General features: G+C 41.1%; 1 protein-coding gene across 1 annotated transcript in view; it reads right to left on the reverse strand.

Annotated features, from left to right (window-relative positions):
• The window catches only part of FMN2 (formin 2), a 280,120-nt gene that overhangs the window by 232,879 nt on the left and 34,274 nt on the right, over positions 1-12,967 (reverse strand). The window contains exons 2-3 of the mRNA XM_072141131.1: positions 11,623-11,786; positions 1,922-2,051 (exon numbers count right to left, since the gene is read on the reverse strand). Coding sequence (XP_071997232.1) covers positions 1,922-2,051; positions 11,623-11,786 — 294 coding nt within the window. The remainder of the gene's footprint in view (positions 1-1,921; positions 2,052-11,622; positions 11,787-12,967) is intronic.

Raw genomic sequence — 12,967 nt, forward strand, 5'->3', positions numbered from 1 at the left:
GCCTTAGGATAGGTTGAGAAAAATACAAAAAGCTTTATAGGGATTAGGCATATTTGGGTAATCTACCATATGGATCTACTAAGTAAATAGAATCCTGATGGCAGATTTCCTTTAATTAATATTTTATATCTGACACATGCCTGTATTGTTTTGGGAGGATTACCATCCCTTTTATTTTTATGGAAAATACTTAAGCCATACTTAACTCATTAACCCTCCATGACTTACTATTTCAGCATGGAGATCTTACAGATAGAACTCCATGCAATAAGACTACACAACTGGCACACAACTGAGATTTTATATAATGGTGACATTGCAATGTCACCCAGCCAATTAAAACAGTCCCGCCTGGAAATCGCTTTGATTGGCCAGTTAAATCTTACTGACCAATCACAGCGTTTTCAAAGACAAAAGTTATATATCAGTGTATTACTACTTTCAATCAGAACCACTGTACTTTTGCAGTTGTTGAGAATTCTATGAAACTTTTCACTACTACTACCTCAATCACTACTACCTCCTGATTATCCTGGGTGATCATATTGCATGATTACACTGATCATCCGTAACTCCTATTATCCGCCTGTCCCTTCTGAACCCAACTGCACTGTGCTAGCGCTACTTTATAATGTGTAAGTAGTGCTATACAATATTCTCTGTAGTGGTAGTTAGGTATCCGGGTTACTAGCAGGGTGTATTTGTAGTGCCTTTTTGTGCGGTGCACAAAGGTTATATAGTTAGGTGCACCTGGTATAATTTTTTCAGTGCACCATCTATTAGGTGCATCATTTAGTTAGGTGCACTTGGTATAATTATTGCAGTGCACCATCTATTAGGTGCATTATATAGTTAGGTGCACTTGGTACTTTTTTTTCATTAGGTGCACCTGTTATAATATTTCTGGTGCGCTATTAGGTGCACCGTTAAGTTAGGTGCACTTGGTATAAATTTTCAGTGCATCATCTATTAGGTGCAATTGGTATAATTTGGCAGTGAGACATTTATTAGGTGTCTCATTTAGTTAGGTGCACCTAGTATAATTTTTTTCAGTGCGCCATCTTAATAGATTTTTTGCAGTGGGCCTCTTCCTTACAGGATTCATAATACCCTCTTGAAAGACTGACTGATGTGCAAAATAAGGGCCCAGTGAACATCCCAGTCATGCACTGAAGATCTTCCCTGATCTTTCAGTCCACACTTTACTGATGCAATGGCCCACATTTACTAGAAACAGTGCAAACTGCACTGCAGAGGGCGCCAGATAAAGGATTTCTAGCGCCCGTTCTTCATGAATCTGGCACTCTCTGCATTCCCCTGACAGAGTGCACCACTTTTTTTTTGTTGCACCTTTAACATGTCGGACTTTGCATGTTGAATCTGGCGCACCATCTGACTGAGCACCGGAATGCCCCTTTCAGTGCACGAAGAATAGGGCAGCCGTGCCACAAAACATTTGTGTGTGACACAAATGCAGCACAGGCACTTCATAAATACCTGTCCACCAAAAAGAATGTGCAAAGTCCGACAGAAAACTGCCGCATGGAACTTAGTAAATGTGCCTCAATGTGTTTTGTGCCCCCATCAGATAAGATTAAAGAAGCTGCAGCTACATACCTCTGGAGTCATTCCTTTCATCATCTGGTGTGCAAACGAGACCATATATTGTCAATTTACTGGATTAGACATTCCTGTCATACTAATGATGTACCGTAGCTATTGGCTACTTGAAGGTGATTATTGGCCACTTGGGGCTCCACAATGCTTGGATTAAAATCAGCCTTTGCTATACAATTAGATGGGGAGGGAAAACAAATGCATACCCCTCTCAGCAGTAAAAATGTATTTCCTTGTCATTTTAACTATGTATTAACCAAATTAAATTACATTTCTATTGTAAAATAATTGACACAAATCTTACCATCTGCTTCTTTTGTTGAGGTGGATGATGGTGACCATAGTGCTAGAATTCTTTGAGGAAAGCATTCCTCTAGTGAGCTCATTGAATGAGTTGGTTGATTAACAGCAGCCCATGTTGGCAACTGACTTGACTGTTAAAAAAAAAAAGATATGTTTCCGTTTTTTCCATTTAAATAGTAAATAAAAGTAACTTTGTTATCATTCGTATTATATCAACTAGCCCCTGAGAAGTAAGTAACAATTTTCCAGGGTGGGAAAAAGGAAAACTATGTCCCCAGTGTTTCTCTACTTTAAATATGACATCTCATTATACTGAACATCAATGCCAGACTTTCAGGAAGCATTCTGATAATCATCCCCCCCTCCCCCATGTCTAAGGGCTATAAAAACTTATAAATCCAGTTGTGATTATAACATTCACTCAACTCAACATTTTAAAAATGAGTTGTAATAGAAATTAATTGTGTTACCACTTTTCTTCTGCTGCAGCCACTAAAGCAGTGGTGCCCAACCTTTTTGTATTTGGGGACTGGCCGCACCCAAAAATTTTCTACAGAGACCGGAAGCATGATGCCTGGGAAAAATAGTTGTGTGGCCAGCAAATATCTAACCTCAACCCATATAATGTATCATTTCCTGCAGCCCCGATCTAAAATGCCCCCTTTTCAGTAGTCCCCCTTCCCTTTTTCCGCCTTTAAAATTTCCCCTTTTATATAGCCCCCTCCTGATAGTGCTCATTTTCCTGTAGTACCCTTTTTATACAACTTATATAATTCAACCTGAGTATAAGTCGAGGCACCTAATTTTACCACAAAATAAACTGGGAAACTTGTTGACTTAAGTATAAGCCTGGCGCGGGAAATGTCCAGCAGCCTCCCCTCATCAATAAAGGCCCCCTCAAAAATGCACAGCCCCCAATAGTAATGTCCCCTTCCCAACCCTCATAGCAATGTCTCTTCTCCCCACGGCTTAAGGTTCTTCTTCGCCAGACGGCTTCATGACAGATGGCCAGAGGCACTGTGACGTAATCAGCTGCATCATAGTATGTGTGCACTGGCATCACACATAGAAGTGCCTCTGGCCATCTGCCGAGAAGCCGCGAGGCAAACAAAAACCTGGAGCCACTGGGAGAAGATGAGCGTCGGAGGTGCGTATAAAGTTTTTATTTTAAGTTATTTTGGCCACGGCCCAGGCATGTGCAGGGGCCCGTTGGTTGGAGACCATCAAACTAAAGGATCATTGTCATCTTGAAAAAGGTTGGTCCAAAGGCTTCACATGTTTTCTTTTCCAACTAAGAAATGCTAATTCTATTATTCTACTATTTTATGATTAGCATTCAACATCCTATAAGTTTTAACTAGATTCGTAGCCTCACAAGAAAGGGACTTGCCTTGCAGGGAATCGCCCATCCACCCAAAATTCTTGCGCACAATTTAGACCAACTAAAATTAGTACTAGAGTAGGAACCAAATGTCTTATATTGCACCAGAATTCATCATCACAGTGATGGCGCAGCAATAGACATGTGTTTTCCAGCTAGAGACAGGCATAACCTGAGACATATTGTTAAACCCCCCCACCCATATGTTATTTTAGAGTCTTCTATAGATAATGATCATCTTTAAAGTAAATCCACTATCTAAATCAAGAATGGATAAACCAGGGACATTTACTCATAGATCCAGGCAACGTGACTGTAGTAATGTCCTTCCTTCTAAAAGCAAAGTTTAAAATTTTGCTGACTGGGGCTAAATAGCTATAGATTGCCCCTCCATGCTGCAGATTCACAGGCTGTTAAAAAGTGTTGTCATACAAAGCAACTGTGTTTTCACTTTTCTGCTGGAACCATTAAAGGATCAAATGTCAAGATGAAAAAGGTTGGTCCAAAGGCCTCACATGCTTTCTTTTCCAAATGAGAAATGCTAACTCTTCTGCACTATTTTATGATGTTGCCCAGAGCCCCTCCATGCTGCAGATTCACAGGCTGTTACACTGTCTCACCCTGCTCCTTACACCTTCTCGGCACTCCCCCATCCTTTTTTCTGATGTAATCTCAATGCAGAACAGGAAGTTTAAGGTCAGAGGGGAAAGTGCTGCTTGCTCACTCTAACAGCCTGTGCATGTACACCATGGAGGGGCTAAATAATATAGGAATATTACCATAGTCAAGGTGCCTGGATCTATGAGTAAGTTCCCCTGGTTTATCCATAATCCATTTTGGGTAGATTTCCAATAATATGTATAAATTCTTTAATAACAAATTTACTGTAAAAGTTTTTTTTTGCTGCCTGCTTCTTAGTCACGTGTAAGGAACTGCAGCCTAATTGCAGTCATCCCACCGAGCTGTCAATGGAGAATGACATTATTTTTTTTGAGCATTTATTTTCCTAACTACATTTTTGCTATTAACCCCTTAACGCTCTGCGCCGTAGCTCTACGGCGCAGAGGTATAAGGGATGTATAAAGAGGGCTCACGGGCTGAGTCCTCTTCATACAAAGGTGGGGTTTTTTGCATTTTGCTTGCACCGATCGCAGCTATTAACCCTCTCAACGCCGCCGGCAAAGTCGCCGGCGGCGTTTAAAAGACGGCGGCGCGCGGGCGCCACCATCTTTATTACGATCGCCGCGCCCCCGAACGTCATCGGGGGGCGGCGATCGGTTACCATGGTAGCCTCGGGTCTTCTTTTGACACGAGGCTACATGGCTTATGCAGGTTCGTTACAATGAGCCAGTGGCTCATTGTAATGTATGACCTGCAAAAATGCCATATATTGCAATACTGTAGTATTGCAGTATATAGTAGGAGTATCTGACTATCTAATGTACCCTAGATAGTCTAAAAAATAGTGGGAAAAAAAAAGAAAAAAAAAAGTTTAAAAAATAAAAAAAAATTAATAAAATATAAAAAATTCAAATCACCTCCCTTTCCCTAGAACGGATATAAAACATAATAAACAGTAAAAATCACAAACATATTAGGTATCGCCGCGTCCCAAAATGCCAGATCTATCAAAATATAAAAACGGTTACGGGCGGCGGTGACCTCCGAGGCGGGAAATGGCGCCCAAATGTTCGAAATGCGACTTTTACACCTTTTTACATAACATAAAAAATGAAATAAAAAATGATCAAAATGTCGCACAGACCTCAAAATGGTAGCATTGAAAACTTCGCCTCATTTCGCAAAAAATGACACCTCACACATCTCCGTGCGCCAAAGTATGAAAAAATTATTAGCGTCAGAAGATGGCAAAAATTTTTTTTTCTTTTTTGTACACATTCGTTTAATTTTTGAAAATGTATTAAAACACAATAAAACCTATATAAATTTGGTATCACTGCGATCGCACCGAACCAAAGAATAAAGTAGGCATGTTATTTGGAGCGAAAAGTGAAAGTCGTAAAAACTGAGCCCACAAGAACGTGACGGGTTTTTTTCAATTTTTCCACATTTGGAATTTTTTTTCACCTTCGCAGTACACGGCATGTTTAAATAAATAACATTACGGGAAAGTAAAATTTGTTACGCACAAAATAAGCCCTCACACAGGTCTGTACACGTAAAAATGAAAAAGTTATGGATTTTTGAAGTTGGAGAGCGAGAAATGAGCCGAAAAACCCTGCGTCCTTAAGGGGTTAAGGTTGTGTCCACATAAGTAGTATAAAAAGTGTTACAACAGCCTACAATGCAATTTAGATTTTTTTCTTAAACTATTTTAATTGAATTTTTTTAAATGAATGACGCATTATAATTCAAGTAGTAATGATACAGATAATTATTACCTACTCAAAGGTGTTTAATGCATAACAATGTAACCAAATGTAATTAAAAGTTAATTGTGATAGTGTTTAGCCCCTTAATAACGCAGCTATTTCTGTTTATTTTTCGCTCCCCAAAATCTGTAATTTGAAAATCTGTAATTTTTTTTCCCTTTTTCTGCGTACAGAGCTGTATGAGGGCTTATTTGCTGCATAACAAATTTTACTTCTTAATGATGGTATTTATTATTCCGTTCCTTGTATTAGGAAAAAAATTCCAAATGTGGTAAAATCAGTAAAAAAACACATTTGCACATTTTTTTGGGCTCTGTTTTTACAGCCTTCACATAACAGCCTCCAAATAACACCTCTACCTTATTCTTTGGTTCAGTACGCTGACGGGGAACCAAATTTATACAGGCTTTATTGTCTATTAATACATACAGTCTGTCTCTGTACCCCCCTGCATGCCTCCCCACCAATAAAGGACACTTTCCACGTCTTGGAATCGGTGAGTGCCGTCTTCTTTTGCTGCACATTTTGTATGGACATCTTCTTACCTATACTTGACTGAGCACCACCGGGTAGTCCCGCCGTGATCACCTCTTCCCCTGGAAAGACGAGCTACTTGCTGGGCTGTCGGTGGTATTGTTGGGGCTGTGCCCGCCAGAGACACTTCTTTATTTAATATTGTCTATTAATACATTTTAAAAAAGCTGTGTAAGGTGTCATTTTGTGCTAGATTAACTGCCGTTCAAAGGGAATAACCATTATACTAATTTGATAGACTGGACCTTTTGGATAGCGGGGATACCTAGCATGTTTATAATTTAACTTATTTATTTATATATCATCTCTAGGGAAAAGAGGCTGGGGGTTGAACTTTAAGGTTTTATATATTTTTATTTATTTATCTTTACTTTTTTTCAGATTTGGTACTTTGTCCCTAGGTTGTCGGATTGATCCTACCATATACTGCCATACTACAGTATGGTAGTATATGTGGATTTTCTACATAATCTATTACAATGTGCCACTACAGAAACGAGAGCCTCGGCCTTATGAAGACCTGAGGCTGCCATGGTCAGAGATTGTCGCTCCCAGGAGACATCAAGGACAGAGACGATCAAAACAGAGATGGCGGCACCCACGTTGTTAATCAAAAAATTAACACCAGCGATCGCTGCTAGCAGTTAGCGGTGGGTGTTGAATAAAATATGCAGCAAACCCCATATCTATATAAAGAGGGCTTCATATTTTCTTAACGCATATATACATCATGAAGCGTTAACATGTTAAACATTTGAGAGGGTCAACAAAGTTGGTCCTTAAACATTTTCATATAATATCACAAGAATAATAAGATAAAGAAAGCATGTAACAGTAACAGTATTCCACAGAGAAGGGTAATCTTATCAGGCATGTTAGCAACTAAGTATAATGTTGTGTGGAGAGAACATGGAATAAGGGTGGTTCTGAATTATTTACTTATGTTAATTTAATAGCTTTATTTACCATGCATCCTGTGGATTTAGTGTTTTGAGAAAGTAGTAAGTTGTAGTCTTTTCATAGGAAAAGACTAAATTCACCTCAGCAATAAGTTGGAAAATTGATGGTATAGTAGGGGATTTCCACTATCTGGCTAAGAGTAATTTAGCGATTACTAATAGTTTGGCTATTAGTATTCTATTTCTACTTGGAATGGAGGAAGATTCTAATATTAAAACCATTTCAGCAAATATGTTTATTGTGAGATCAGTTATTTCTGATAACAGTCTGAAAATATTAAACCAATAACTCTTCAATAGTGGGAAACCTCAAAATGTATGGAATGAAGTAACTATTTCAACATCACCTCCAGCTCTCACTGTCACGGGTGCTCCTCTCTCAGAAAGCTGTTCCCTGTGCCTCATGCTTGTGTTTTGATCCATTGCTGCCTGCCTTGACCACCTGCCTGTCCACGACTATGAGATTGCCTGCTGATTCTGTACCTCGACCTTGACTGCCACTGCGGAAACTTCGCGCCTGTGGAACGACCTAATGGTAGCATGCTGCGGCAAGACAACTTGCTTTGGTGAAGACCGGGTGCCACTTAGATTCTGGTCCCAGGTGTCGGCCTGTGTCATTTCCCCGCGGTGGTTCCAGGGGTTCACTACCCCCGAAAGCCTGACACATATATGACTGAGGTGATCATGTGTGTTCCTTATGGGCTAATGAGAAAAACGGGCCCATTCTTCCTGAGATATAGAGCAACTTCCCAGTAGGTATGGTTTGGTCACGGATCACTCCACTTTTACTTGGATGAACTGTTTTTCACGTGACAATCTGAAGTGTCGGTCCAACAAGTAATACTTTAGGGATTCCAAACCCCACTTAATTGCCAAACATTCATGTTCAACAATACTATAATTTTTATCTGCAGGTGCAAGCTTCCTGCTTAAATATGTTACAGGGTGCTCTTCTCCCACATCAGAGGCATCAGTTTACACAATGAACATCATTTTAAAGTCAGAAGTTGTTAGTACTGGCTGACTACAAAGGGCAGATTTTAAAGGAAATCTAACACTCACAAAAAGTATTCTTCATCCTGATCCCAGCGCTTGCCTTCTCTAATCCTGACACACCAGGATCACCTAGAAAAAAAGACTCATAAAAAGCAGGCATTATTCAAGCCCTCTGGAGGTGAAGTCACGCAAGAGGTTTAAAGAGGATCTGTCAACCCCCCAAAAGACACCAACCAAATATGTCCCCCATAATCCTCCCCATCCCTATTCTAGAAATTAAAAAAAAAAAAATTGGCAAGTTAGTTTTAATCAATCCGACCTCTTACCAAATAAGAGGTCGGATCCTCGTATCCTGTCCCATGGCAGTCGGCCATATTTATGAGGGGGTAGGCCGACACAGGCCCTCCACGTCAACAGGGACCTGTAAGAATAGCCTGCATCAACGCATATATTGCGCAATCGCAGCTGGCTCTCTACCATGCGGCGGCCGAATGTTATATATATTCACCAGTGCTGTGAATAAGCCCCTCTGCGGCCGTATTGCAAAGAGTTTTAAATTACTCTTTAAATTCACGCTCCTTGCATGATCAATGCCTCCCTCTCCCATAAAGCAGGGGGCATGGATAAGTAGCATGCCTGCTTTTTAAAAGTCTTTTTTCTAGGTGATCCCAGCGTGTCAAGATTAGAGATCAGGATGAAAAAGTTTTTTTTTTTTAACTTTTTGTGAGTGGTAGATTTCCTTTAACTCTTGAAACACACATTTAGCCTCTGTGTTCCACTAGACCATAACCGACTTACCCGACTTGGTAAAGTCCATCAACAGTGTTACAATACTTGCAAAGTTTGGTATGAATCTGTGACAATAACCCAGAATTCCAAGAAATGCTCTTACCTATCTCTTGTTTAAGCATCAGGGCCGGTTTTGGATAACCTTTACTTTAATAATTGTGCACTATATAATATTATTTATATAGTGCACACAGCGCTGCACAGAGCTTGCCAAATCAGTCCCTGTCCCCAATGGGTCTCACAGTCTAATAAACCTACTCACAGTTTTATCACACTGCTATCAATTACATAGCCCAAATAACATGCCTCCTCTAGACCAAAGCACACGTTTTAGGGTTAGCTGTTAAAATAAAAAACCCTGCAGTCCTAAGGGTATCCAATATCGTAACCCAATAGGCAAACAGACATATAATCCAAGAGACTGTCTGGGGTATCAAATGCAGTTTTATCTTTTGCTCTGTCAGTGAGCGGCATCTGCCAGTACCCAGTACCCAAGTATCTCAACTAGTTCTTCTACCTATGGTATTGGATATGCATCAAACTTTGATACCTCATTTAGTTTTTAGGTTTTGGAATCAGGCAATGGGGCTTGATCACACACTGTTTGATTCCTCAATAACCCCAAGGGCCAACATCTTTTTGACCTCTTCAGAAATGGTCTGTCCTCCATCTTCAGGTACCCTGTATGGCTTTAGATGAACTTGTACCTGTAGCTCAGTGACAATGTCATGTTTTATCAAAGAGGTATGACCTGGCAACTCTGAGAACACATCAGCGTTTCCCAAGATATACTCTGTTGTTTCTTGTGTCTGAGCCTTGGACAGGGATTTAGATATACGAACCACTGGTATGATGTTAACACGAGAGTTTGCCTCTGCTGCATAGACCTTATGCAGTAACTTCACATGGAAAGACTACTGCTGAAAAATTTGCCGACCTTCCAAGGTTTTAGTAAATTTATGTGGTACAGCACTACAAAAACATACTGGTAGGTTGATTAGATCGTGAGCCCCATGGGGACAGGGACTGATTTGGAAAGCTCTATGTAGTGCTGCGTAATCTGTGAGCGCTATATAAAAAAGGGAATTATTATATTAATTATTACACCAAAGGAATAGAATGTAGCACATGTCTCATATACTGCTACTCCGTCAATGCTGATGCCATGAGATTCATGCTTAAGGACTCACAGCATGACTGCCTCTCGCACAGCTGCCAAATGGGATAATCTAGATCGTGGGTTGTGGTGGCTAGATGGCGCTGGCCCCTGTGGTAACCAGTCTCAAAAAACTTGACATTTTACCTTCTGCTGGATGAGTTATTTGACAATTTCCTTGCCAGAGGATTGATCTGTGTGACTCTGAAGGAAGCAAGAGGGTGGTCGGAGGTGGGGACACCTGAAGCGGTACTAAGGCAAATGACAGCAAATATCCAGGATTGGTCCTGCGATGCCGATCACTGAAACTGACCGTTTAGAAATGGTCCAAGAACGCACTGTGTGACAGCAGCCTTAACGCTTTTGCGCTCCGCAGGCTAAAACAAACTGTCTACGTTATGACAGATCGTGTCATGACTGAGCATGTCATGACAGATAATGTCATGACATATGTAAGTCAGGAAAGATACCCCCGCTCTCCAACGCCACCATTCTTTATTTGTTGGTGAAGTCACTGTTGCACAATATTTATTACACACCCCCCCCTCATCCGTTTTTCCTTTCGTTATTCCCAGCACTGTTTATTTTTCCTTGCTTTATACCCCCATTGTCCTTTTTCCCTTTCCCCCTCCCGCACTTATAAGTGCGTTGTGATAGTAGGAGTAGTGCACGCCGTATGAGGAGGATGTAGTAGTGCACGCCGTATGAGGAGGATGTAGTGGTGCACACAATTTGAGAACCTTCTACTAAAACTATAAACCTTCTAAAATTCGAAAAAATAAGCAAACGTAAAAAAAAATATGGAAATAAAAAGAAGAAGTTTTCTATGATAAAATTTGTGACTTTTTGTTAGAAAATAAAACATTTGAAATTACCTAAAATGTTGAATTTTTACCCCCCAAAAATCCAACCAATCAACAAAATTATACTACTAATAGAAACTACAATGTGTCATGAGAAAACAAGATAAGTTAAAGTGCTAAAAAGTTATTACGACACTGGTCAGATTGGAAAAAAATGGCCGAGCCTTAACATGCAAACTGGCCTTAAGGGGTTAAGGCATTCTAAGCATTGTTGGTAAGGATAATTTTTATTTAGGATCTCTGTTTCTAGTTAGGGGTATGATTGTAGGTTTATTCAGTATGGATAGGTGTTGGGGTGTGATCGGACCATTTTATTAGGCCTATGTCAGCTTTCTTTAATTGTGGAAGTAGTTTCCTGTCTACTAATATCAAGTCAATTCATTCAAGTGTTGTGTACTATACAGTGATAGGAGTTATCTCTTTCTGTACCATTTAAAATTCTCCATTAGTCAAATAATCAGTGTTTAAATAAAATTTTCTGCCAAGTTTGGGAGCAGGTTTTTGGAGTGGCTGGGGTATCAACCGTTGTATCAGGCACTAGGTTGAAGTCGCCACATAATATAAATTTGTCCTTTTTTTCTTCATATGACCTCCATGCAGTTTTAAATTACTACTAAGTTTTATTACTTACATGAATGTTGGATGGAATCTGATCTGTGCTTTTGGAACACTGCTCCCGAAAGCAATCACTAAAAGGAAGTAGCAGGCTCATAGACACTATTTCAGAGCAGAGTTTTTCAGGATCCACGGCTGCATTATTTTGCTGACTAAAGAGTTTTTCCAATAACGTTTGTCCTGCAATAAAAATATTTTAAATAAATTAGTTTATAAAATAGAAAACAGTGAAACATAAGGACAAAAGGAATGAAGAAATACATGGACATTATAATGGAGGTAAAATGAATTTCCCATTGTTCCAAGATAGGAAAGGAACATGTTTTATGTGTATAATGCACATAAATTATAACAGATTTTACCCCTTTTTGTTGACCCTCTGGACCACCACGGGAGTTGATACTAGCCGCAACCTGGGATCGGAGTCTAAGTGGCACCTGGTCTTCGCCAGAGCCCGCCGCAAAGCAGGATGGGTGCCACCATGTTGTTCCGCAGGTGCGACTAGTCCAGCGGTGGCAGTCTAGGTGGGATTCAGGAAACATTCCAAGGTGGGATGCAGGAGACAGTCTGTGCCCGGAATGATAGCAGGGGTACAACGCTGGAAGGAACCTCTCAGCAGGGACATGGAGCTGGCAGGGGCGTAGGAACGCTGGTACACAGGAGAAACAGAGGAACACAGGTGACGCTGGAGACACAAGAACATGGAGGAACACTGGTAACGCTGGAGACAGGAACACGGAGGCACACTGGTAACGCTGCGACAGGAACACCAGGAACGTATGGGAACGCTGGAGACACAGGAGACACTCGGAGCCCATAAGAACGCTGGAGACACATAAGAAGCATAGGAATGCAGGATGGCTTGCTCTTCCTCAGGAACGGCTAGGAGAAGATCCGGTGGGGAGTGAAGGGAGGTGCCGGATTAAGAGCTCCAACCTTAAAGAGCCAGCGCGCGCACCCTAGTGACCAGGGATGTGGGTGGCCTAGTCAGGCAGCAGGAGCGCGGCCTCGACGAGACCGGAGCAGAGCCAGGAGCATGGAGAGGTGACTATGGGCCGGGGGGACACCGCACCTCAGGGAAGGGCACGGATGTGACATGCAGTTGCATGGACGGCGGTGACTTACTTCTGGCACCAGCTCACAAGTAGAGCAAGTCACAGAAGCTTCGGGTGTCAGCTTCTATTACACTCAAAATGGTAGGTATCTCTGATCGTGGGTGTTAACCTCTTGGACGGCGCGGTCATCAGCCTCTCCCTCCACTTTTCTTGCACACACCACCTGCTATAGACCACTGGCCTACAGCATGACAGATGGCGAACCTTTTAGCGGCCGAGTGCCCAAAACAAACCAAAACCCCCCTT

Source organism: Engystomops pustulosus, chromosome 3 (assembly GCF_040894005.1).
Source record: "Engystomops pustulosus chromosome 3, aEngPut4.maternal, whole genome shotgun sequence".
NCBI classification, from domain to species: domain Eukaryota; kingdom Metazoa; phylum Chordata; class Amphibia; order Anura; family Leptodactylidae; genus Engystomops; species Engystomops pustulosus.